Here is a 26,489-nt window from a genome sequence, read left to right as displayed (position 1 = left end):
TTGATTAACAAAACAATTCTTTAAATATACATTTAACCATTGCATTGCATTGTAATCTGTACTGATTCACTGACCACACACAACAGTTCAATTTTTGATTAATGTACCTGTAGTAACATCGACAAGGTTCCTTCCAGATTTGGAAATTGACAGTTTTACTTTTCCATCAATGAGGTAAAGCCACAAGACTCCGGAACCCTGATACAATTCGCTGGTTAGCAACAAACCAGCTGTGTTCCACGTACGGAACTGGAACTTGACAGATATGCTGTCTTTCTGCAGGGATCCAGGCAAAAGTAAGTAACTCGTAGGGCTCACAAAGGTGACTGGAACATTCGATGGCTCTGAGCAGGAAAAGGTCACATTACCCTAAAAGTACACAAATAATAAATACAATTAAAAACAAAACAAAAGCTGTGTGCAAAAAAAAAAAAAAACACATATATAATGTTTTAAAAACATCTTCTCATTGTTTTTCACTTTCACTCAGGTGAAGCCAGTTTTTTTCTGTCACAAAACAATGCACTACCTGTAACAGAACTCCAACTAAGCCTTTCACTTGAATTCTATTCTGTCCATAGGGAACTACAGTATGTGGGATCAAAAGGGGTCGTTTTACTGTACCTCTATGTAGAAAAGTGAATGGAAAGTGTTTTAGTGTTATAAAGGAATAAGTGAATTTAAACTGAAGTCTGGAAAAAATATATAACCAGCAACACAATAAGGGAACTGTGGAAGATGTATGCTACTGAAAGGTACAATTATATTTTTACTTTCTTGGTTACAAAGACTTTTAGGTTGGTTGTTCTATGAAAATGCTTTGCATGCAAATATTGGAGAATGCAAAGTCATTTTTAAAACACTTTTTCAAGAATTTATTTTCCAAGGTGAGTATATATAGTTTATGTTTCAGAATTTAGTAAAAAAAAAAAAAAAAAAAAATGGCTACTGGAATTGTAAGAATTTAATAAAGTTTTCCTTTTTACCGGGTTGTTACCAACTGAAATATAGGTACAGTATTTCGAACTATTGATGTTTCAACTTATATACACTGGTAATATTAATTATATTGGTGATAATGTATGGTTAGTAAATGTTAAATTCCAAACAGTGAATTCATACAACAGTGAATTCATTAAAATTGACTTATACAACCAAATAATAATTTGAGATAATCTGAAAGTCTAATTATCTGCATTAAGTGGTTGCATATAGTTAGAACAAGAAGAATACTGTTTAGTTCTTCAATGTAAGCTGATATGTGATATCACTCATGTATTTGTTTTTCTCTATTATGTGGGGTTATAAGTTATCTGATATCTAGTTGTCAATGCAGAAGGTGACAAAACACACTAAATGCCATGCATTTGTTAGGCTTGAAATATATCTTCATGACATCAGTAATATGATAAATTATTTATGTGTCAGGCAGTTTTATGATCCAGTTTTATGATAAACCATCTGCACTTGTAAAACGACATTTCAACAGCATCAACCAGTCCAGACTAACGGCTACATCGCTCTATTAAGACTGGGCATTAGATGTCAACACTCAGTGTCCACCACCTGTTTACAAATGCAGTAACAGGCACATTATGTTCAATTTTAATGACTCTGTTCTCTAGGCAGGAACATTCTAATCTTCCTGTAAATTAACATAATTCTTATTTAGGTTTTGGATCCCAAACATCTGTATTTCCATTCGCACGTCCAATGAAGTTACCCAACCACACACAAAAAACACATGCGAGTAACCCGAACTTCTTTCTTACTAGTTTTAGTATTGTAATTGCCATTCTTTTCCTATCAGCAAAAATACAACAATAATGATGGGGGGTTTGTATTTGTACACCTACTATATTTTTTATGTATCTGTGTAAATCATCTCAATTAAAACCCTTACCACAATACGAATCTCAGGTTTTTGTCTTTTAGCCAGATCAATAATGTTTGCTCCATTGAAGAATACATTTTCCAGGCACCCTTGGAAGCTCTTCTTCAAAGAGGTCCCTGGTTTCCCTGGAACTGGGATACCTCCAAAGCTGAGCTTGTGAAATAAAAACAATCAACATATCAATTCACTGTCTAGAAAAAATACAGCCATGATAGTAACAATATGTTAACAATTATGGTACAGTATATGGGTTTAGTATGCATAATGAATAATTCAAACCAAAACAATTTAGAATTAATGTCTCCTGCCTAAAAAAATGTTTTTTACATGTACCCTTTATTTCAACGTGACTGTTTCCAAACTAAAAAGGTACTTATTACAGTATGTGAGATACTTGAGTACTGTTAGATTTATAATAAAAACATGGTATTATTATTCTTATTATTCTTATCATTATTATTATTATTATTATTATTATTATTATTATTATTATTATTATTATTGAAAAATATAATATTGTATCTGCAAAAAACAGGGGGGTTGGGGAGTTTTGATGTTTGAAAACATTGTGAAATGTATGCTAAAAGTAACACACCTCATAGTCAATATTCAGGGGGTCAAATTGTCCTTTAATTTGGAACTGTTGTGTGTTTTTATCCACAGTGAAATTGATGTGCTTGTTAACTCGTTCAATAAGTACACTGTGCCAATGCTGATCATCAAGAAGGCTGCCCAGAGTCACCAAGGCATGATTGTCAGAAGAAAGTCCCTTAGCGCTGTCTGCAGAAAAATAGTATTAAACACCTTTAGGGCATTCCTTTTCAGTACAGATTGTGTTCATTATATATTTGGTTAAAACATGATTAATTTAAAATATTGCTAAATACTGCTAAATAAATACACAATAATAAATAATATAGTCAAGTTTTTAAAGTCAGGTTATTGGAATTAGAATTATTGAACAGAGTGGGAACAATGGTCGTACATATAATGAAGATTAGACTTTTCAAAACACTTCCAAGTGTTCGAATACACTTCCTTACAGTATATGTTCCTATCCAGAGCAACACATGCAAAAAATTATTTTAATATTGGTGATGGGTATTATAACTATTTTATAACATTATGGTGTATGATTTGACAGTACAGTGATGCTTCCTGGAGGATGAATGTACTGTCTGGTACCATGGTAAAAAGACTCTTTTAGAACAGCCATGGCACGTTTTAGCATGTATGCATCCCATCCCATGCAAGGCAAAGTTCAACACAAAATCCACTGTGGAATAACAGCTGCTCTACTTGAAGCCTTACTGTCTGAGATGATCTGAGTACAGTTATACCTTAGTGTTGCTGAACTGATATTAACCACATATACAATTATGTATCAAATTCAGTGTATATTAGTGATAACTTTCTACCTGACATTAATATCTTAATCATAGTAAAATAGTAGTAGTAGTAATAATAATAATAATAATAATAATAATAATAATAATAATAATAATAATAATATTAATACAGACATACATACATACCTAAATTCATGTGTAGAAAGAGTGTTCCTTTGTGCAACTCCAATGTAATGCAGTCCCCATGCTGTCCTTCACCATGTAAAATAACCCCTGTATTCTGCATAGTCTTGAACTTCATTGAAATTGCATCTCTGGTTGTTTCCATTGACTTTTGACTGAACCTGTAGAATAATGAGCTGCTGCCATCGAAACCTGCTACATCAGACTCTGCAAGCAACATTTTATAAGATAACTGAAACAAGCATGACAACATTTCCAGTATCTTTATCATACGTGACCTAATTAACAAATACATATTTTATAAAATGAGATATTTAATCATTAAACAATATTAATATAAAAATATTAAACATTCTGTAGCACACATGTATTTGTACGTAAGCGTAGCATTTAACACAATGAAAACATTGCTTGCTGACTGCTTTACAAAATAGGCTAGGAAAGATATCATACATAGTAACAAATTAATACATGACTGTACTAGGATATTTTTAACTACTTTCACCAGAAGAGGCTAAGGTAAAGACTATCAAACTGGTAAAAAAAAAGAATGCATGTATACAGTTTACTTCATACTTTGCTTAACTTTGTAACATTTATTAAGTCTGCATAAAAATTACCAGAACATTCCTCATTTTAATGAATTTCCTAAATGAGTTATTAAATATTGTATACTGTAAGTCTGAGGACAAACTCTGCGCCATATTTAAGGGTTTTAGAAAGTAAAATGCCTGTGTGTGAGTTATATCAATACTCACCGCACCTAAACAGACTCTGACTCTCAGTGTCTGTTGACATGACAATGTGAACACACATGTTCAGCATTGTATAATCCTGTAATATGTATATACAGAATTTATCCTCAAACTTAGTGCTGTGGCAGGATAATCAGGAAAATGAAAATCTGCAGCATAGATCAAATTGACTTCTGAGAAAGTTATTATGCTAATGAGAGTTATGAAATGTTTTTTTTTTTTTTCAGCTATTACCCCTTGAAGATAAATACAAACCTTTTAAGCCCATTATCATAGCCCTGAAGACCTCTAATACCCTACCGTATCATCATAATACATTTCATGCAAATAGTAAGCACTTCATTATTACTTACTGTATAAGCATCCATAAATCTCCACTCTCATGCCTATCCTTCCATTTGCATTCCAGTCAAGTGGAACAAATCGCAGAAACCTTGCTATAACATGCTGCTGCAGTTTATATTGCACAACGCTGTCTGCATTTGTATTTCCTGAAAAGGCCTAGGAAAAATACAAACATTGAGAAAAGTTATCCTCATGCCACATTTTACTTTTTTTTAAAGAATTTTATTGTTGAAGCTCTATTCTGATTTTCTTTATAGACTATTCAGAAAAGGTTATTTCTCTAGTAGTCTGCAAAAAGTAAAGGATCCGAAAGCTGATGTTTTTTTTACTCAGTCTACATTTGTTTTTAATAAAACTGTGTACATTTGTATCTAGTTTATTAACTGCAGTATGACATTAGAATAAGAAAGACTGGAACAAAGACAAATGAATAATTAAAATCACAACAATACATTCAGACAAGCTGACAGTTTCTGAGCTGAAATGCACAAGTTTGTATTCATTATACATTTTTATTTGAAGAACAGTTATTAATTAAGTAATACGATGTGTAAATTGATAATAAAAAATAAAACATAAATTTAATGATGATTCTGTAACATTTGCCTCTGGCTCAGTCACTGTCTGCTTAATAGCTGAACTAAGCTCTGAAGAGCTGCTACATAATAAAACGGGACTTTAATTAAACATGTTTTTTTTTTTTTTCAAATAAATAATTCACGTTACAAATGATCAACATATATTCATACAGTTTTACAAAATATAAGGACCATTTTCACCCTCAGGCTCCAAGGCCTAATATTACTATCAACAATTCATCACTAGAACTATAAGAAATCCAACAATACTGAACTTTTATTTTATAACTGTAGCTTCTACAACCGAGATCCCACACATTGGCCTCTTAGTAATTATTTATGCATACAGTTTCACTTCCATTTCTGGTCTAGAAATACTGAATGTCTTCGAAAATGTAATTTGTTTGGGAAACACTCTTCATTTGGGAATACATTATTTCTTGTTACAACTGTAGGGCTGTGAATAAAGTGGCATCACGGTGGTTTTTCTGAGACTTTTATTAGTATTCTGTCAATTTGCTGCAACATACCTTATGTTGTGGTTGGTACTTATGTTGGCTAATAGTAAATTCTGTAGTTCTGTAATTTAACATTGCCACTTTGGCCTATTTTGTTAAGTTTACTTCAACACTTCACACATACCATTCTGATCCATTCAAACAGACCTTGCCTGTTTTGCCTACCTAACCTGCAGGAGCGCTGGAGCCAATGCGACTCTCCCTGCTCACCACGCAGATATGCTTTTACCAGATGAGCCACTTGGGGGTTGTAATATAAATTATTAGCTGCCTTTGGTTTTTGAATAGCTTTCTTTGATACTCTTCATAAGGAGCTGATGCATTTCTATGTGACAAAGCATTGCCTTCTGTTCCTTCTTCATGTTTTTCTAATGAAGTAATCTGTTTCTGTCACATTTGGCTTACACATTCATGCTTGCTTGCCCCAAGAGCTTAGAAACCTTATTAAAAATAGGATAATTTATTGGATCCACAGTGTCAAACTGTACACACATAAGACTCGTACCCACATAAAGCACTGACTGAACAAGTCTTGCTATTGTTCACATTAGTAGTGAAGAAGGGTTTGAATACAAACAATAAAGAATTTTAGTTATTCATAATTTGTTTTAAATGTATAATTTTAATTGAGTAAGTAGCCCTGTAAGCAGAATACTATTGTTTTTTTTTTTTTTTTTTTTTTTTAAACAATTTGTTGATGCTTGGCCATCATTCTGTGTGGTATGTTGCAACTATTCAAATACAGTGTTTTTAAATAAGTTAGCTTTCAATTGTTCTCTTTAATTCGTATTCATAACCCTGGCAATGCCCAGTGTACACCCCAGAGCGCAAGGTGCCGTTTTGTTCAGTAGTTATTTCCCTTATTTCCCTATATATATTGTAGTAAAGCAGGGCTCGCAACAGCAGTCTTATATACCAGTTGGTATAGGAATAATGGAAACACACGCTGATGTCTCAGTTCAAACAGGGCAAGGCCTGGTTCTTTATTCTCACCCTGTTTCCAGGTAGAGGGATCGTCAGTCTAAAGCAAAGTATGGGTTTTCATATAACAACAGGTTACAGCCGGCAGGGTAGTCCAAAAGTTCCAAGTCCAACACAGGCGATCAAGATTTCACAGTACAATAACTCTCCTTATCTCCACACAAAAATACAGCAAAAACCTTCTCCTTCAAACACATACCACCCTTTTGTGGCTAATCCTGCTCTACTTATACAGGCAGTTAGAGTTTAATTGCTCCATTAACAGATAATCACCACCCATTCACACCTTTCCAAGGTAGATTTTCCTGTCGACCATTTTATGAATTGATTGGCCACTTTGTGTAATCATCAACCATATTGTATGAGGGCACATTCCCAACAAAATGTCTGCCCTCACATATCTCCCGTTGATTACGTTACCTCTGTTGTTATCACACATCCTCCCCCTCAGCTTCGATCCCCTAGGTCGAGCAACTGCTGCAAAAAATGCATGTACCCTGGACAACCTATCCGCATTTCCCATATTTTTCCCGCACCTATGTTTAAGGTCAAAACTAAAGGGCATGGTCACTAATGAGTGTAAAATGGCGGCCTAGAAAATAATATTGCAAAGCTTCCAGGGCCCATTTTACTGCCAGACACTCTTCTACCATGGCGTAGTTAACCCCCATGGGTTCTAATTTCTGACTTAAAAACAGTATTGGATGCTTGGTTCCTTCTATCTCTTGAGATAGTACTGCTCCTAGTCCTACTTCCAATGCGTCAGTCTGCACTATGAACTATTTTCCAAAATCAGGGACTATCAGAACCTGGTTACTACACAGGACTTCCTGGAGTGTCTGGAAGGTCTGAGTCGCTGTCTCATCCCAGTGGACCATATTCCTGCCTCAGGCTTTGGTCATGTCAGTTAATGGGGTGGCTATTGTGGCGTAATTACAAATGAACCTTCTATAATACCTGGTGAGTCCCAGGAAAGCCCTCACCTGTTTTTTATTAACTGGACGGGGCCAGTCTCTTATGGCCTCCACCTTGGAAACCTGAGGTTTTACTACCCCCTGCCCTACTACATAACCTAGATATTTAGACTCTTCGAGACCCAAGCTACATTTGGTGGGGTTAGCCTTTAACCCTGCCTTTCTGACGGCATCCAATACGGTCTGTACTCAGGGTAAGTGTGATTCCCAGTTCGGGCTATGGATGACTATGTCATCCAGGTATGCGGCGGCATATTTGTGATGAGGCCTTAAAATCTGATCCATTAACCTCCATGCGCCATGTAACCCAAAGGGCATGACTATGTATTGAAACAAGCCTTCAGGTGTGGCAAAGGCTGTCTTTTCTCTGGCTCTTTTGGTCAACGGAATTTTCCAGTAACCTTTGGCTAGATATAGGGTGCTTATGTACCTAGCTTTCCCGATTCTCTCTAATAGTTCATCTACCCTAGGCATAGGGTATGCATCAAATTTAGACACCTCATTTACCCTCCTGAAATCATTACAGAATCTCCAACACCTGTCGGGCTTGGAGACCATCACTATGTGGCTGGACCACTCACTGTTAGATTCCTCAATCACCCCAGCTGTTAGCATTTCCTCTACCTCCTTCCGGATCGCAGCTCTGTGAGCTTCCAGAACTCAGTATAGTCTCATGTTCACTTTTATTCCGGATGGCGACAGTGTCATGGACCACGACCTGGGTTCTACCCGGAATCCTTGAGAAGACATCCTTATTCTTTCTATCAAGGCCCTGACCTCCCTTTATAGTTCAAGAGAAAGGGTTGTTGAAATTTTAACCTTAGGTGGCTCCAGGGTGGGGTAGGATAGGTGCTTCCCTATCCTGCCATGCCTTTAACAGATTGACATGGTAAATATGCTCAGGGGGTCATCAGCCTGGCTGTCGCACCTTGTAATTCACCTCACCAACCTTTTCTATATCCTTGTATGGGCCTTTTCAGGTGGCCAGAAATTTACATTCTACTGTGAGAACTAATACCAACACCCTGTCACCCAGTTGAAACACCTGTTGAGTAGCCTGTCGATTGTAAGTGAACCTTTGTTGCTCTTGTGCCTGTCTTAAGTATTCTCTTACAATTGGGGTTACGGTGGCTATTCTATCCTACACGGCCGTGACGTGTTCAATTACACTATGGAAAGGGGTGGTTTCATGCTCCCATGTTTCACTAGCTATGTCCAATATTCCCTGGGGGTGCCTACCATAGATTAATTCAAACAGAGAGAACCCTAATGAGGTTTGTGGAACTTCCCTAATGGCGAACATCAGGTATGGGAGCAGAAAGTCCCAATTCTTAACATCTTTATCAATCACTTTAAGAAACATTGATTTTAAGGTTTGATTGAACCTCTAGACTAACTCGTCCGTCTGGGGTGACAGACGGAGGTCCTCAACTGCTAAATATTTGCCAGTCTACAGAGGTCCGGCATCACTCAGGACATGAAGGGGGTTCTGTGGCAGAGCAAAGCTCTGCCCTTTAAATTGGCAGGGATGGGGTTAACTTCCCCTACCTGCCTGGGTTTATTATGTTCAGGTGGCTGGGGTTGATTAGTTGATTAGGTTGATTAACGATCAATCAGCGCCCAGCCACCTGATATAAAAGGAGGCCTCTGCTTCTCATTTGGGGAGAGGGAGCTGAGGAAGCAGGTTGGTGTTTGTTTTGTGGTTTTGAATTTTCTAAATCCAGTGAAGGCATTGCCCAGCCTGGAAACTTTATTTTTGTGAGTTTTGTTTTTGCTTTATTTGTGTTTGAGTATCTGTTATTTTGCCCTTGTGCACTTTATTTTTGTTTATTTATAATAAAATAGTTATTTTTTTGAACTGCAGTCTGTCTCTGGGCCTCTATCCACTCGCCAGCCTGCCACAGGTTCCCTGGTCATTCAACATTTCTTTAGGAAACCCAACTCTGGTGAACATGAGCATCAGCTCCTTAGCCATTCCTTTTGAGGCCATGGTGTGAAGGGGAATTGCTTCTGGATACCTGGTGGCATAATCTAACACTACCAGGATGCATTGGTGCCCCCTGGCGGATCTAGGGAGAGGTCCCACTATATCCATTGCAATGCGATCAAATGGGGTATCGATAATGGCTAGGGAAACTAGGGGACTCCTGAAGGTGGGTTTTGGGCCAGCTAACTGACACTCTGGACAGCCACCACAATATTTGTTCATGTCTTCTTATACCCCAGGCCAATAAAACCATCTCAACACCCTATCCCTGGTCTTATCGATTCCTAAGTGTCTCCCTAAAATATGCCTGTGAGCCAGGTTCAATACTGTTCTCCGAAATGGCAAGGGAACCAATAGTTGTTCTATCACCTCCAGGCCTACCTTGGCCACTTGATATACCAGTTCTCCCTTAACCATAAAATATGGCTAACTGTTTGGCATTTCTTCATTATTTATGGAGGAACCATTTACCACTTTTATACCTTCTCTAGCATGCTGTGGGGTAGGATCCTGCGCTTGCGCATCCCCAAACCTAGCTGGATACTCTTCTGGTTTGGGTGAGATTATATCATCTCCTTCGAGGTCGGTTATCCCCTCAGGTTCCCCTTCCCTGCTGGTATTAGGCTCAACTCCCTCCTTCCCCAAAACCACAGTCTCCTCAACCTCACTATTTACATTTTCCCCAAGGAGTACCTTTACTTGGGTCTCCATGGGACCCCCCCCCCCCATTTGGTTTCCCAGATGGGCACGAGGTTGCTTCCTGCTCTACAACTTGATGGTGCGGGGCCAACTTATTTCCTAACTTTTCAAAGTTCAGAAAATACCGTGCCAGTATTACATCATACGGCAGCTGGGGAACTACCCTGACCTCATACTCCAGGGTGCCTGTCTCAGTTTGCATGGTCACAACAGCCATAGGGTATGGGCGGGAGTCGCCATGTATGCATGTGATACTGATATCATGGTATCAATCCAATTTGTGGGTGGGCACTAACTTGGCCGCGACCAGGGTTATCATGCTTCCTGAATCGAGCAGTGCAGCTACCTCTTTCCCATCCACAATTACCATACACATATGCTTACTCCTAGGGAGTTCATCTATCAACATTGCAGTAACCACAGGACATGAACAAAATACATCATAAGTTTCTGGCCTTTTACACATATTACATTGGATGGGCTCGTCCTTCAGGGGCCAGTAAGCTGAAATGTGACCTCATTTGTTACAGTGATAACAAATTATTGTACGGGGGCCTGTCTCTTTAGAGTACAGTCCCTTGTCAGCTCTCATTGATACATGTGGACCCCAGTCACATTCTTTTTTTCCAGCCCCCACTGCTCAGTTTCCCCACTTAGAGGTTGGTTGTTCTTACCGGGTCCGTTGATTCGCCTCGGTCGGGTGTACAGTTGATCTGGTTGTAAGGTCTCTCCTGCTCCAGCTGTGTAGTACAGTTCCAGCACATCTGCTGTCAGTACCTCATTCTGCCCAACCCAGCGCCGAACCTCCTTGGGTAGACCCCATTGGTAGTGATCCAATACAATAAGCTCCACAACCTGAGCCGAGGTACAGGCTTCAGGTTGGAGCCATTTCTTGGCCAAGTGGATTAGATCGAACATCTGGGTTTGAGGTGGTTGTCCTGGGGTATATCTCCACTGGTGGAAACGATGTGCTCTCACGGTAGGGGTTACTCCCAGTTGGGCCAGGATCTCCGCCTTCAGCTTTTTGTAATCCTGGGCTTCGTCCAGCTCCAGGTAGTGGTAAGCCTTCTGGGTGTCCCTGGCGAGGTATGGGGTGATCAGACTGGCCCACTCCTCCCTCGGCCATTTCTTACGCTCTGCGGTCCTCTCGAAGGTCATTAGGAAGGCCTCCACATCATTCTGGGGTGTCATCTTTTGTAAAAAATGATTGACCCGTCGAGCCGCATTGGAGCTTAGTGGTGCATTTCATATCCAAGCCCCTATTTCCCGGAGACTCTCTCGCAGTTCGTGCAGTTGCTTGGTTGGTCTCATGCTGTAGTTCAAGAGCCTCCTGGTGCATTCGCATCGCATCCTGTTGAGATGATAGATGCATCCTGTTCGTTTCCTGCTGAGCTCTTACTGTCTGTAACAGTGCTTGTATTACTGCATCCATGATCTCGTTTGTGTGCGTTGTCCGATTTACACTGCCTGCATTCTTCACCACATGTAGCAAAGCAGGGCTCGCAACAGCAGTCTTATATAGCAGTTGGTATGGGAATAATGGAAACACACGCTGATGTCTCAGTTCAAACAGGGCAAGGCCTGGTTCTTTATTCTCTCCCTGTTTCCAGGTAGAGGGATCGTCAGTTTAAAGCAAAGTTCGGTACACAATACAGGTTTTTTTATAACAACAGGTTCTTACAGCCGGCAGGGTAGTCCAAACGTTCCAAGTCCAACACAGGTGATCAAGATTTCACAGCACAATAACTCTCCTTGTCTCCACACACAAATACAGCAAAAGCCTTCTCCTTCAAACACATACCACCCCTTTGTGGCTAATCCTGCTCTATTTATACAGGCGGTTAGAGTTTAAATGCCCCATTAACAGATAATCACCACCCATTCACACCTTTTCCAAGACACCTGTCTCTGGGCAGATTTCCCTGTTGACCATTTTGTGAACTGGTTGACCATTTTAAGTAATCGTCGGCCATATTTTATGAGGGTACAATCCCAACAAAATGTCTGCACTCACATATCTCCCGTTGATTACGTTACCTCTCTCTCTCTCTCTCTCTCTCTCTCTCTCTCTCTCTCTCTCTCTCTCTATATATATATATATATATATATATATATATATATAGCAATACTAACTATTGATACCTGGAAAGATACCGGTGACCAGAACAACAGAGATCTGGTGCATCTGTGTTTTATGTCTAGACGTTTTATGACAATCCACTGTTAGTTTATGTAACTATGGACAATTTACATGCACAGGTCGGGTTAGTGATTGCTGTATGTACTGTATCAATGTACAATACATCATCAATGTGCAGCAATAAGAGCATCAATATTTGGCACACACTATAGTAAGCAGGACAAATGATTTCTGCTGGTTCCTTGAAATGCGTAGTTGACTGTAGTTTGACTTGAGTAAGCATACAAAGTCAAATAGAACTAAGGCTCTTCACCTGTCTCCCTTGCTATTTTAAACACTCAATCCTCTTACAGAATCATATTTACACATATTACACATTTAAACATATTTACTGGATCTCAATACTAAATGTAGGAGTAAAAAGGTCAGTAACCATTAACTTATTCAAATAAATTGATGTCAGTGAAAAGCAAAGTTACCACAGTGGTGCTGGGCTTGGTTGCCAGCAACCAGGTAAAACTTAGAATATAATGTAATGCTTCACATAACTCTATTCAATTGCTCTGAACGTGCTGTAGGGTGCACAGGAACTGCTTCTGTGCACTGTGCTCTATAATCCAGTATATAGTATATATATATATATATATATATATATATATATATATATATATATATATATATATATATATATAAAAGCCTCCACTAGGGTTTTCTATTATTATAACAACCTTGACTTGCATAAAGAAGAAAAAACATTGAGTGAAATAGCTCACACCACTTGATTTTCAAGGCGTGATATCCAAAGCATATTCAACAAGTACAGAGAAACATCATCTGTAATTGACAAACCCGGGACTGGAAGACCCAAAAAGCTGTCTAACAAGGATGACCAATACTTGAAGATAATATCCTTAAGAAATAGAAAGAAGACAAGCGTTGAATTGACAACAGAGCTGGCAGAAGGCACAGGTGTCATTGTCCATCCATCAACAGTTCTGAGCACTGTTAACTATTGTTCTATAGTCACATTTCTGTGTTCCTGTGCACATGTTAGCCTTGTTAGCCTTAGCCTTCTGTCAGTTTATGTAAGGAGTCTAAGATTACCACATAGAATCAACGTCAGCCTCAATTTCACAGAAATGCAAGTTTGAACTTATTTTAAGCACACAAGAAAGTCACAACACATTTGGTAGGCCTATGTTGATCAGCTATATTCATTTTACTTCTATTATTTTGGTGGACTGTGTGTATGTCTTGGGGGTGCACTTATTAACCCCCACTAGGCACACACGCATACTGAATGTATTTAGCATTACCAATAGGTTCTGTTTCAACAAGCCCCTGCCTTTTTAAACCAGCATTTCTACATCGTGCAGTGGCAAATCATTTCCACCTGTTGCACTAAGTGTGTGGGTTGCTGTGCCTAGTACTGATCCTGAAACCAACCTTCAGAAACGCTGCCACTGTCTCTCATCTCCCACATGACTCAAGTCTGAAATCTGATAATTCTCCAGGAACCCAGGCAGGCTGACCAAACGAAGCAGGGCTGACTCTACCTCCCAGCCACTCTATACTGCCTTAAAAACAGATTATTCCTGGCATGTTTTACCCAAAAATGCAAACACTTCTCGCTAGGCAATTAAATCAGTTCAGCCCTACATAAATATTCATATAACTAAAAGAATACAGTCCCTCGGTCAAACATGCTAACCTGGACCAAAGGAAAAAAAGGAATGGCCCGGTTGCTACTGTGAGACTTAATAAGATCCGTACAGCACAGTTGTTGATAGACATCAGAAAAAGAAAATGCAGAGCTCCAGGAATACAACTGTATATTTCACAGCAACAATTTCCTCTTCAGGGATTTTCATCAATTCAGATACATCAGTAACTTTAAGCAGAGCAACCCCACGAAGAGTGTTATGCATGGTCAGGGTAAAGGGTGTTTACGCAGCTATAATACTTTTGGAATGCAGCTAAACTTCTACTTCCAAAGGTACTTCCAGTGGTTCTCAGAGAGACACTCCACAAGCTTTTCCCTTCATGCCGTCTTGGTTAACTATGGATCAGTGGCAGAGAAAAATAGCCCATTCTAGCTTTTCAGTTCTATAAAAAGGTAGCCAGAGACATCAGTGAACTTCATATAAAATGTCCTCTGATCCAAAGGTTATGGTGAAGACAGCAAATAAAAACACTCTCCCTCTTTCAATTGCATTACATTGCACGCATCAGATCTAGTTTCACGGTGGTTGGAATCTCTCAGTAGGTCTGGGTGGGATATAAACTAAAAATGATTACAATAATCCATTGTGTATCCACCCGTCACATATCTGCCCTAATCATTTATCTGCCATGATCAAGCTCTTCAGCACCGTTAGTTTATTGTTGAACAGAGAAGATTAGTTCAGAGGTTGTAGATGCCACTAAAGTTTTCATACACTGTGATGTATGTGCTCTGTGTGCTTCCATTGCTGGTAGTGTCACGTGAGCTGTTCAGTGTGTTGATATGTAAATAAATCCTGTTTGCCTGCGGGGCATATCAACTTCAACCTCCATCTTAATCTCCTGCCTATCACTCAGCAGTGAATTCACACACCCACACGGCAGACGGCTACCCTGTATCTTTCTAAACATGGGGATTTAGGGGAGCTCCCTCATAGAAGCTGAATCTCAACACAATAATTGTGAGAATATCGTAATTGTGACAGCTGTGTATAATGTAAAAAAACAGGCTTCACTTAACCAACTTTTTACATGTCCGCCCTTACCCTAGTCCCACCACAGTCCGGTACGTGACTACTGTACTAGCTTCTGTGAGCTTAGCATAATGTATATCTGTTTATTCTTTCTTAATTTATTAATGTGCCTCTGCACCAGAAAAGGGAATATGTCACTTCCTTAGCAACAGTCTTAATATCCATGAACTTGGTTCTACACAAACCAACACCATAGCGTCGCCAGCTCGTTATTATTCTGGCATAACTCAGGACCAGCACTACTATAAGCATAACGAAATGTAAAGGCATGTATCACAACACGTTTTAATCACCTACATAATAAAGGTAAACCAAAAACGTTACGATAGGATAGACAAGAAAATAATTTATAAGAAAATGTAAATAGGTAAACGGTCTTTAAAACTCACCATTCTGAGCTACAAGATGCTAAATGTGGTACCAGTATTTATTTATTGGAATAAATTTCAGAATAAATGCCCCCCCCCCCCATTTTCTATTTTTAAAATCACCATTATAAAACAAGTTTATTTGACAAATACGTCAGTTTATAATGTGTTTAAATATTTATGTATAAAGAATATAAAGAAAATCTTGTTATTATTTTTATTGACCTTATTTTTTTAATTAACATTGCATACAAACCTACATGGCTCTTGCTAAATTCTAAATTATTTTGGATCTTTAGGGAAACAATATAGATGGAAATGTGAGTTTATATCTTTCTGAATATGCTTCAAGCCATCAAGTCATTGCATCCGCATTTGTGTTACAATTATTTTCAATCCAAGCTTTTTTACAGTACCAATGAAAAATGCCACACATTAACTTAATTAAAAGTTATCTAGGATACTATAGAGATAGTAAATGATTTTGTAAGGGTTAATGTGGCTGCTAAAATAATCATACAGTAGTTCTTATTGTTCACAGCGACAATGCTAAAATTCCACAAATGTGTGCACTTACTGATCAAGTTTTAATTTGACCAGAAAAAAAAGATCACAATTTAATCGTCCTTATTATAAGCACATAGCTTTACTGAGGAGTTAAAAAGTAAATTCCAGCCCTGACTAAAAAAAATGACCACGCATAAAATAAACTCATTATCACTGGCTGGTACTGAAAATGCGTGGATTGATATAATCGTAGAGGCAGGAAATATAGCCTTGCAGTTAACACGTGTTAACAAGTTCCTTTCCGTTTTAAGTAGTGTCTTGTTCCCTTCAAACATGTTAAAGGAGACATTCTGAAATAACAATAAATTAATCAAAACTATGAAACATGAGCAAATATACCATTCCACCTTTTAACACCCAAAAAGAAAAAAATATGACTCCCTGCCCCAGGCACTAAAATGCCTAGTTACGACTCTGTTGTTTAAATTGATAAGACTAATTAAACCATTTAAATATAGGCTATTTTAACAATATATTAAATCATTAAAATACATTCACGTTTTAGCATTGTTCTTTCTTTTTTTACTCACTGTGTCAGGCTCTATTAATTGGCATTGTTGAGGTGATTTAACCTTGTGGATTTGGATGCTTCTTGCTGCTTTGCCTAGTGTCTGGGCTAAATCCTGCCAGAACTGGATTCATATTGAATATACGAAAATGCATGCCGCATTCAGGAATAAGAATGCATGTCTGTGTTAATCACTTTATCATTTTTTATTTTTTTTTACTTTATTTTATTTTCACTGCAGGTGCCATAAACTAAAAGCTGGTGTTCACGTTATTTTGACAAAAGGTATTTACAGTGTATCACGTTGCATGAAGTAGCTGAAAACTGGGACTTTTTAAAGACTTTGAGCAAAATGTCAGGACACCGGGGCCTTTGATGAAAAACCAGGACTGTCCTGGCTAAACCGGGAAATATTAATGCTCATCCTATTAATGGAGTACTCTATGGCTTGTTTCTGATGCTGAAATGCAATAATATAAGGTAAGTTTAAAAAGACCTGAGGCAAAGCTTTGCTGGAGCCCCTTTTAATGCAACAACCCTTCCATATTTCTGTATCAGATTTCCTTTCAGCTTCCCTCAGGCTTGTAGAATATAATCACATGCAGTTTCCACAAACTTTCTCCCAGATGCACTTGGAGGTTCTCTGGCAACCTAAGAAATGATGGAGTCAAATGTACCTGTTGAAATTATGTTGCAAGGCAGCAAGAAAGTATGTTTTATTTTTTGTGAAGTACACTGCTAATTGTAAATCAACTTGCCCCAACACAGCATAGTCAAGGGCCTGCCTCTGCTTGCGACATTAATTTATAATTGCTAAATTATGCAATATAGTATTCAGTGTGAAGGCTTAACGAACATAACTCAAATGTAAGTACAGGCATCAGATACAAATTCACATATAAACTATATGTGTTTAAATGCAAGCCTAAAAAAGTGACGCCATTACCAAGTACTTTGTATTGTGTTTAAGTATTTCTAATGCAAAGAGAACGATATTAATAGTTAAATCAAAGAACATCAGAAAGCTAAACTGTCAAAACAAACACAACATATTCATGGATGGTAATGAAGTGTGTACTGCAGTTTTGTACCAACTTCCTGTAGGCCAAGCAATGAAATGTCAGTTACTTTTGTTAAACTGGACCTATGAATCTAATGGTTGAGCAGCATACTATATGTCCATCAGGAACAGTTTTTTGGCAGGAGATTGATTTAACATTTTAATGCAACACAAACAAGATACTAAGGGCCTCATTCACTAAGCAGTGGTAATGTGTTTTGCTTGCAGTAATTTACTGCATGCTTTGCATGTAAACCATGTTCACTTAAGGGCACTAACTTTACTAGGTGCCTCAGCGTGTGTTAAAAGTACCACTTATTGAAACCAGAAGATGCTTACAGAACCATCATAAGAGCTGCACAGGAGAGCGAGAAGAAGAGTCCGGGAGAGAGTATTTCAGACCAGGCATATCTTACTAGGGCTGTGTGAGGAGGAGGTAATAATAACTAGATACAGATTGAGAGGAAAATTCACAATATCACAAATTTCACAGAAATCATGTATTTGATTGCCTACCATGAAGAATATGCATTTTGTTTTCCTCACAGTATTTTACATTATTCTTCACATCCCCTGTTCATGTCATACTTTTATCAAGTAGAAGCAGCGCTACAGTAGCTGTACACAGCCTGATGTCAATGCCGTGCATTTGGTTACTACAGCAATGACATACAAGCTTCACGATTGGTGAATTCCTCATGCTGTACAATGACGTAACATGCGAGTCAGAGGCAGAACATTTTAAATGGTTGTTAAGATATTGTTGCTATATTAGTTTGCAGTGTATGATTAACACTAAAAATGCAGACAGCTGACAAATAATTAAAAAAGCTAAACTAATTTCAACAGAAGATCATGTTCAGAGCTACAGAAAGGAGATGTTGCATTCAGATGGTGGGATTTTGTTTTGCTCAACTTGTAATCTTGAACATACTGCTTATTTAGTAGATACACTGCATCTTGACCCTGTTACCCACACAGTAGGTTAAGGCTGTCATTAAGACCTTTGTGAAGAATAACATTGATTTCAACTGTGTGCCTACCCTTGTAATAGACCAGGAATGGTCAAACTTCCTGATCCTACGAGCAGCATACAAAATTGTTCATATGGCTGAAAGCCACAAGACACATACCTGCTTGCAAGTAAGACATTTAAAATACTAGCATTGCTTTAAACATTATTGCATAAACCATGCTGGAGTCTTGAAGGAGCTGCTGGAGACTCCTGTGCTTTCTTAGGATGCTGTGGCAAATATAGTCTCAACATAAGATGTGATTTCCTTATCTTTCATTTAGTTTTATTTAGGAAAAAAAAAAAAAAACAGCAATTCATTTTATTTAGGATGGACTTGCATTTTTAATAATGTATTTTAACATGTATTCGTGATTTCATTCTTTCTTTTCATTTAGAAATTAAAAAAAAAAAAGTAAAAAAAAAAAATACTTCCCTGAATATAAGTGTGACTAAGGTCATCTCAAAAGCCTTTCGTTTAATTTTGGGACAGCCACTTATTCTGGATATTTTTACATCTCTCGAGGTGTCCAGATAGAACTGCGTTGACTGTATTTCTGTTTATTCTGTATGTATTATGTACTATAAATAAAATATATTCATTTATTATAAAGCAAAATACAACTGCCCTGCTTCCACCAAAAACACCACATAAAAAAATATACATTTTTGCAAGGATTTTTTTTGACAAGCTCTTCCCATGAAGATCTGAATGCTCGTTTTTCATGATTGCTCTGTATTGTTGAGAGCTTTGTGGATGACACATCCACTGTATTTTGAAAGGTATTACAGTACTTGCTCATGACGAGACACAAGATAAGTAAATAAAATATGAATTTTAGAGCTTCATTACAAAAAAGTAAAAAATAAAAAATACTTCCTTGAATATAAGTGTAACTAATGTCATCTTAAATGTCTCTCATTTAGTTTTTGGACAGCCACTTATTCAGGACATTTTTACATGTCTCGAGTTGTCCGGATACAGCAGTGCTGACTGTATTTCTGTTTATTCTGTATTGTAGCGAACTAGGATAACACAGGCAGGCGCATCACACAGGCAATCCACACACAGGCGGAGGGCAGGCGTGAACTGAGTACCCCTCGCACTCCAGCATAGTGCCAATACCGCTTTACAAAAGAGCCGGCTGCTTTGCAAGGAGCGTATATCGGACACAATCAGCACAAGACTCGTACATCCTCAGACAGTCCGGGACATATGAAGATTACAAGGCCTGTGTATATGGAGCGGCTTAGCTTTTTGGTAAGTAATGCATAATTGTTTTATAGGGTGCTGACAGGAAGCATGGACAATTTGCTGTCATTGTTAATGCTTGTCATAGGTGATGCTGGTTATGGGATAGGATAGCACACATGGCTACACACTATGCTATTGAGTGTACATTTGGAGTGTTCAAAAAGTCGTTTAGATAGATCTAGTGTTTAGATAGATCTGGTGGTGCGCTACAGTATAGCCCTGGGAAAGTGCACATATTCATTGTTGAATCCTGCATTCTGCATAACATCTGTCAACAATACATTATCAAGAGCACTTACCCCCACCCTCAAAGCTATAAGTCTTTCCTGTCATGTCATACGAAATCTCGTTTAGGTTACTATATTTATATAATCACCATGTACGTGTGATATTTAAGTAGGCTATGCTTAAAATAGCTTTAAAATATACAAAATAAACTGTAAAGGTCCAATAAATGAATGCACAGAGTGAGAATTGACGTGCAGTCATAAATACAAGCAATCAAACGGCATCTAATGTTAAAAAAGTGACGTTCAAACAAACTGACTGATCGAGTGCTTTGCTGACTTTTGATTAATATTACAAAATAAATCAGAGGGAGATCAAGTTGAACAAACAAATATTTATTTGATTTGCAGAGAGAGTGCTTCCCGCAAGGACCTCATTTCCTTGCTCAACCAATCTGAAGCATCAACCTCCAAGTCTCTGGTCTCATCTCCATTCTGCGAAGCCTCCACTGTTCAAGCCGCCCAGTCCGGGTCCGATTCCCCCGGCATCAGCCTTAAGTCCCCCATGCATGCCAGCTCCATCTATAACATGGACATCCTTCAAGCCCTGCAAAAAATGCAAGCTTCAATCTCCGGGCTGGAGACTTGACTCTCCCACCTTGAACGCCATCCTGTACCTCTCAGTCCCTCTGTATCGGTTTTCCTCACCACTCCATCTCTGCTTCCAGCTGAAGCTCCCCGTTCAAGCCAACTCAACTCAGCTCCGACTCCCACAACCCAGCTTCCCTGCTGCCTAGACCAGCCTTGGTATCCAGCAAATTCTGTACTCAAATCCAAGAAGGTAGGGACATAAATCTAGTCCTTTTGCTTATCTGTTCCCTCGAGGTACATGACATCAGAATTTTAGACTGCAGGGAAGTATCCATCATTTTGAAATCCAAAGACCCTCGGTTGTTCAAAAAACTTAATTTGTCAGAGTTTGTTACTGCATTCAGTCTGTACAGAGACATTCTCTGTGACACATTTCCCACACGCCTTCAGGAGCTGGATGTCTATCTTAGTCTCGTAACTGACTTGTCCATGATATACGGAGGTTCAGCTTTTTATGACTACCACAAATTTTTTTCAGCTAAGGCTGCAGCAATTCTGGAGCAATTTAATATAAGGGTTAACTGGGGCATCTTAGATAATGAGCTGTTTTGTTGCCACTTCTCCGGCCTGAAGGTTTTCACTTGTACGGTTTGCAGCTCCAATTTTCACAGAACTAACCTCTGCCCCCTTTCAGCCCAGTCTGCTTTAAACCAGCAAATGAAATTCCACGTCTCGTAGTTCCAAGTGGCAGTTCTTTCAAACCTCAGTTTTCAGTTAATTTACCTCGCCAGTCCCGGGGTCCATATAATACTTCCCTGCTCATTCACCCAGCCCAATCTAATGACAAATGAGGGAGACAGGTTGCTTTTTCTGGTGGGAGACAAATATGCAATAACTTTAATGAGAACATCTGTGGATATTCCCTGTGTACTTTCCTTCACACCTGTAGCTTCTGTGGCGATATCCACAGCAAAAGCGACTGTCCCAGACACGCCCGAACTGCGTCTGCGCAGACATGACTAAGCCTTCCGTCCACCCCCATTAATACAGTAGCGATGGCGGTGGCTCTCGCAGATCACCGTGATAGTTTTTGTTAGTTATATTATTTCAGGTCTGAATGATGGGTTCCCCACTGGTATTTTAACTCCTACCACTGTTTCCCACGTTTGCAGTAATCTAAGATCTGCTCTAAACAATCCCGATTCTGTTGAGATTTTGCTCAAGAAAGAAATTTCCACCCCATTCAGGTTCTGTTTCCAGCATTAACGACCTAATTCCCCCTGATCGGTTTTCTCTATACTATGCCAGAATCGATGATGCTATCTATTTTATCAAAACAGCAGGTCAAGGGGCCTGGCTCTCCAAGGCTGATATCACAGGTGCATTCAAAGTCATATCCATCCATCCTTCCCAATGGCATCTATTTGGAGTTCAATGGAAACAACAATTTTATTTCTCAGTTCGCCTCACTTTCGGTTGCAGGAGCAGTCCTCACATCTTCAATTCACTATCTGAAACACTGTGTTGGAGTCTACTTAATCATTTCAAATTGCCATTTGTGCCCCATCTATTAGATGACTTTCTATTAGTGGACTTTAAGGATCAGCCCCCTGCTCGTTCTGTTAGTTTTTTAAGAACCACATTTTCCGAACTCAGGATTTCTCGAGATTGACTCCAAGGAAATGGAGGCACATATCCCCCAAGACAAATTACGTCGTATTTCAGACGTTTTAAAATCCTTTCAGGACAGAAAATACTGTACTAAATGCAAACTCCTCTCTCTACTGGGTCTTAATAATCTTAATTTTGTTCATCCCACAAGGACATTCATTTGTTTCTTTTCTGTTAAAACTAGCATCTTCCGTAGTCAAACTGCAACAACACGTCAACATCAATGAGGGGTGTCGGGCAGACATCAAACTATGGTCCCTCCTCCTCTCTGGAATGGCATTTCCCTATTTTACAATGACTTGCCTATTTCTGCAGACTCTCTTGGTCTCTATACCGATGCTGCCCCCCTCGTGGGGCTTCGTGGTATTGCAGGTTCCAAGTTGTTCTACAGGAACTGGCCCCACAAATTCTCATCCCTACCTTCCACAGAGCAATCTTCAGCATTGTTTGAGTTGTATCCTATTATTGTTGCAGCCATAATCTGGGAGCATAAATGGTCAAAAAAGGTCATAACATAATTGTGACAACCTCTCCACAGTAGCTATCATTAAAAAAAACAGATCATCCTGAAACTTATGAGAAAACTCACCTGGGTTTCAGTGCTGGGGAACTTTAGAATCCCGGCAAAACATGTCCCCGGTTCAAAAAAATATAATCGCTGACTCACTCTTTCATTTCAATTTCCAGAAATTCCATGCTCTTGTTTTTAGGATACCGCCTACCTCATCCATGTCCAGAGTTCAAGGCCCTCATACTGTACTAAATGAAGCATCTCCCAACATCCAGATAACTGAATCTGCAGTCAATCTCATGAATCAATCAGTTTCACAAAACACCAGAGCTGCTTATAACACAGAGTGGTAGTCTTACATTAAATATTGCTCCATGTCACATTCATGCCTCACTTCCGAATCTTCCATTTATTCATCACTTATTGTTTTTTAAATCGCATTCTCTCTCTTTCCACCATACGCCAATACTTGTCAGGACTACAGTTTCACTCTCGCTTGCTCAGAATCATTATCCCTCCCCGATCTCATCTTCCTCAGATACAAATGCTGCTCCGTGGGATTCAACAAACTGCTGATCACTAAGGAAGCCCTGGAATCCATAATCCAAATTCTATGCTCATGCTGTTTTTCTCTTTACAAAGATGCCCTCCTGAAGCAATGTTCGCTTTGGCCTTCTGTGGATTCCTACGATGTGGCGAGATCACGTGCCGGAGCCAGTCATTCAACCCATCCTCAGACCTCTGCATAGGGGATCTCCATCACCAATCCCAGGTCACGTACTCTATACTTTTAAAACATTCAAAATCAGACCGAGAAAAGAAAGGTGCGGATGTTTATTTATCCAAAACATATTGTATTATTTGTCCTGTTTCTGCCCTTTTGAGCTATCTGTCACTGCATCCGACGGCCAGCAACCAGGATCCAGTTTCTCACCCCAGCAGGGATAGTCGTGTCCAGGAACTGGTTCTGCGACCACCTTCGTTGGTGTCTCCTTCGCGCTGGGCTTCCTCCTGACAACTACTCCGGACATTCGTTCAGGATCGGCGCCACAACTTCTGCTGCTTCCAGGAACATCGCTCCTCACCTAATCAAGGCTATGGGGAGATGGTTCACATGAAATCTACATTCGGAAGAGTTTCTCAGACTTATTATCGGCACAAAAAATGTTATGTGGCTAACTGGATTATTGGAATCATTATTTTAGAACGCGGAGGAAGGGTAACCCTCTGCTATGGATTCCCTAAGGTTTCCCAACATTTCTGGTGAGTTTTCTGAGTGGTTTAGATCTGCAGGGTGGGGGTGGCTTAGGTCGCCTCGTTCTTTTGGGGGGAAGGTATTGGGCAGTGTTTAGCTCCTTAAACCAGGCAGGATCAAAAGTAATAATCATACTCTATTTCTAATTTGTCATTCTATCCTGCATTTGTCAGTCTGGGCTATTGATCGGTTGTATAATTAATTTTATACATTATCAATGGACATGACCCAGGGTCCGCAAACACGGGTGACGGATAACTATTCAAACAATTGGCGACGGCCTTTTTCATTTTGGGAGAAGGTGGTTCCAAGTGCCACTTGTCCTGCCCACTGGCCGAGCCATTCTTAACCCTTCATGTCGGCATATCTGTTTGCCAATTGTTCATGTGCCATCAGACATATCTTTCACAACCAATAAACTGTTATTTTTACTACTAAGTGGATGTCTTCTTTCTGAATGTTTTTTTTCAGCCTACATGTTCACTGTATATTTCGTCACTTGATGACCTTTGACACTGCACACTTGCACATGTGTATTTTGATCACTTCAAATTTATAACTTTTTTTATTTCTAAATGAGAAGGCAATGCGATCACATTACAAATACATGTTAAATTATATTGTTTAAAATGCAAGTCAACTGTTTTTTTTTTTATCCTAAACAAAATGAATCGCTGTTTTTTTTTTTGCTAAATGAAACAAAATGAAAAATAAGGAAATCACATCTTATATTGGGTATTTATTTGCCACAGCATCCTGAGAAACCACAGGAGATTCCAGCTCCTTCAAGAGTCCATCATGGTTTACCAAGTCACAGCATAATCAGGTACTCATTGCACTGTGTTATACAAACCCGTCTTGCTCTGAAGTAGCGATCTCCATTCATCATTTAAGAACATAAGAACATAAGAAAGTTTACAAACGAGAGGAAGCCATTTGGCCCATCTTGCTCGTTTGGTTGTTAGTAGCTTATTGATCCCAGAATCTCATCAAGCAGCTTCTTGAAGGATCCCAGGGTGTCAGCTTCAACAACATTACTGGTGAGTTGATTCCAGACCCTCACAATTCTCTGTGTAAAAAAGTGCCTCCTATTTTCTGTTCTGAAGCCCCTTTGTCTAATCTCCATTTGTGACCCCTGGTCCTTGTTTCTTTTGTCAGGTCAAAAAAGTCCCTTGGGTCGACACTGTCAATACCTTTTAGAATTTTGAATGCTTGAATTAGGTCGCCGCGTAGTCTTCTTTGTTCAAGACTGAACAGATTCAATTCTTTTAGCCTGTCTGCATATGACATGCCTTTTAAGCCCGGAATAATTCTGGTCGCTCTTCTTTGCACTCTTTCTAGAGCAGCAATATCTTTTTTATAGCAAGGTGACCAGAACTGAACACAATATTCAAGATGAGGTCTTACTAGTGCATTGTACAGTTTTAACATTACTTCCCTTGATTTAAATTCAACACTTTTCACAATGTATCCGAGCATCTTGTTAGCCTTTTTTATAGCTTCCCCACATTGTCTAGATGAAGACATTTCTGAGTCAACAAAAACTCCTAGGTCTTTTTCATAGATTCCTTCTCCAATTTCAGTATCTCCCATATGTTATTTGTAATGTACATTTTTATTTCCTGCATGCAGTACCTTACACTCTTCTCTATTAAATGTCATTTGCCATGTGTCTGCCCAGTTCTGAATCTTGTCTAGATCATTTTGAATGACCTTTGCTGCTACAACAGGGTTTGCCACTCCTCCTATTTTTGTGTCGTCTGCAAATTTAACAAGTTTGCTTACTATACCAGAATCTAAATCATTAATGTAGATTAGGAATAGCAGAGGACCTAATACTGATCCCTGTGGTACACCACTGGTTACCACACTCCATTCTGAGGTTTTTCTTCTAATCAGTACTTTCTGTTTTCTACATGTTAACCACTCCCTAATCCATGTACATGCGTTTCCTTGAATCCCAACTGCGTTCAGTTTGAGAATTAATCTTTTGTGAGGGACTTTGTCAAAAGCTTTCTGGAAATCTAAATAAGCCATGTCATATGCTTTGCAATTATCCATTATCGATGTTGCATCCTCAAAAAAATCAAGCAAGTTAGTTAGACACGATCTCCCTTTCCTAAAACCATGTTGACTGTCTCCCAGGACCCTGTTACCATATAGGTAATTTTCCATTTTGGATCTTATTATAGTTACCATAAGTTTGCATATAATAGAAGTCAGGCTTACTGGTCTGTAGTTACCTGGTTCAGTTTTGTTTCCCTTTTTGTGGATCGGTATTACATTTGCAATTTTCCAGTCTGTC

The 26,489-nt window shown here is 38.9% G+C and overlaps 1 protein-coding gene across 1 annotated transcript in view; it reads right to left on the bottom strand.

Moving 5' to 3' along the window:
• Positions 1 to 26,489, bottom strand: part of LOC121301989 (contactin-associated protein-like 5) — a 130,015-nt gene that overhangs the window by 59,806 nt on the left and 43,720 nt on the right. The window contains exons 4-8 of the mRNA XM_041231754.1: positions 4,535 to 4,682; positions 3,430 to 3,633; positions 2,490 to 2,674; positions 1,904 to 2,047; positions 108 to 369 (exon numbers count right to left, since the gene is read on the bottom strand). Coding sequence (XP_041087688.1) covers positions 108 to 369; positions 1,904 to 2,047; positions 2,490 to 2,674; positions 3,430 to 3,633; positions 4,535 to 4,682 — 943 coding nt within the window. The remainder of the gene's footprint in view (positions 1 to 107; positions 370 to 1,903; positions 2,048 to 2,489; positions 2,675 to 3,429; positions 3,634 to 4,534; positions 4,683 to 26,489) is intronic.

This window comes from Polyodon spathula, chromosome 2 (genome assembly GCF_017654505.1).
Source record: "Polyodon spathula isolate WHYD16114869_AA chromosome 2, ASM1765450v1, whole genome shotgun sequence".
Lineage (NCBI taxonomy): Eukaryota > Metazoa > Chordata > Actinopteri > Acipenseriformes > Polyodontidae > Polyodon > Polyodon spathula.
The sequence above is the reverse complement of the archived record's forward strand: the minus strand, read 5'-3'. Positions and strand labels throughout refer to the sequence as shown.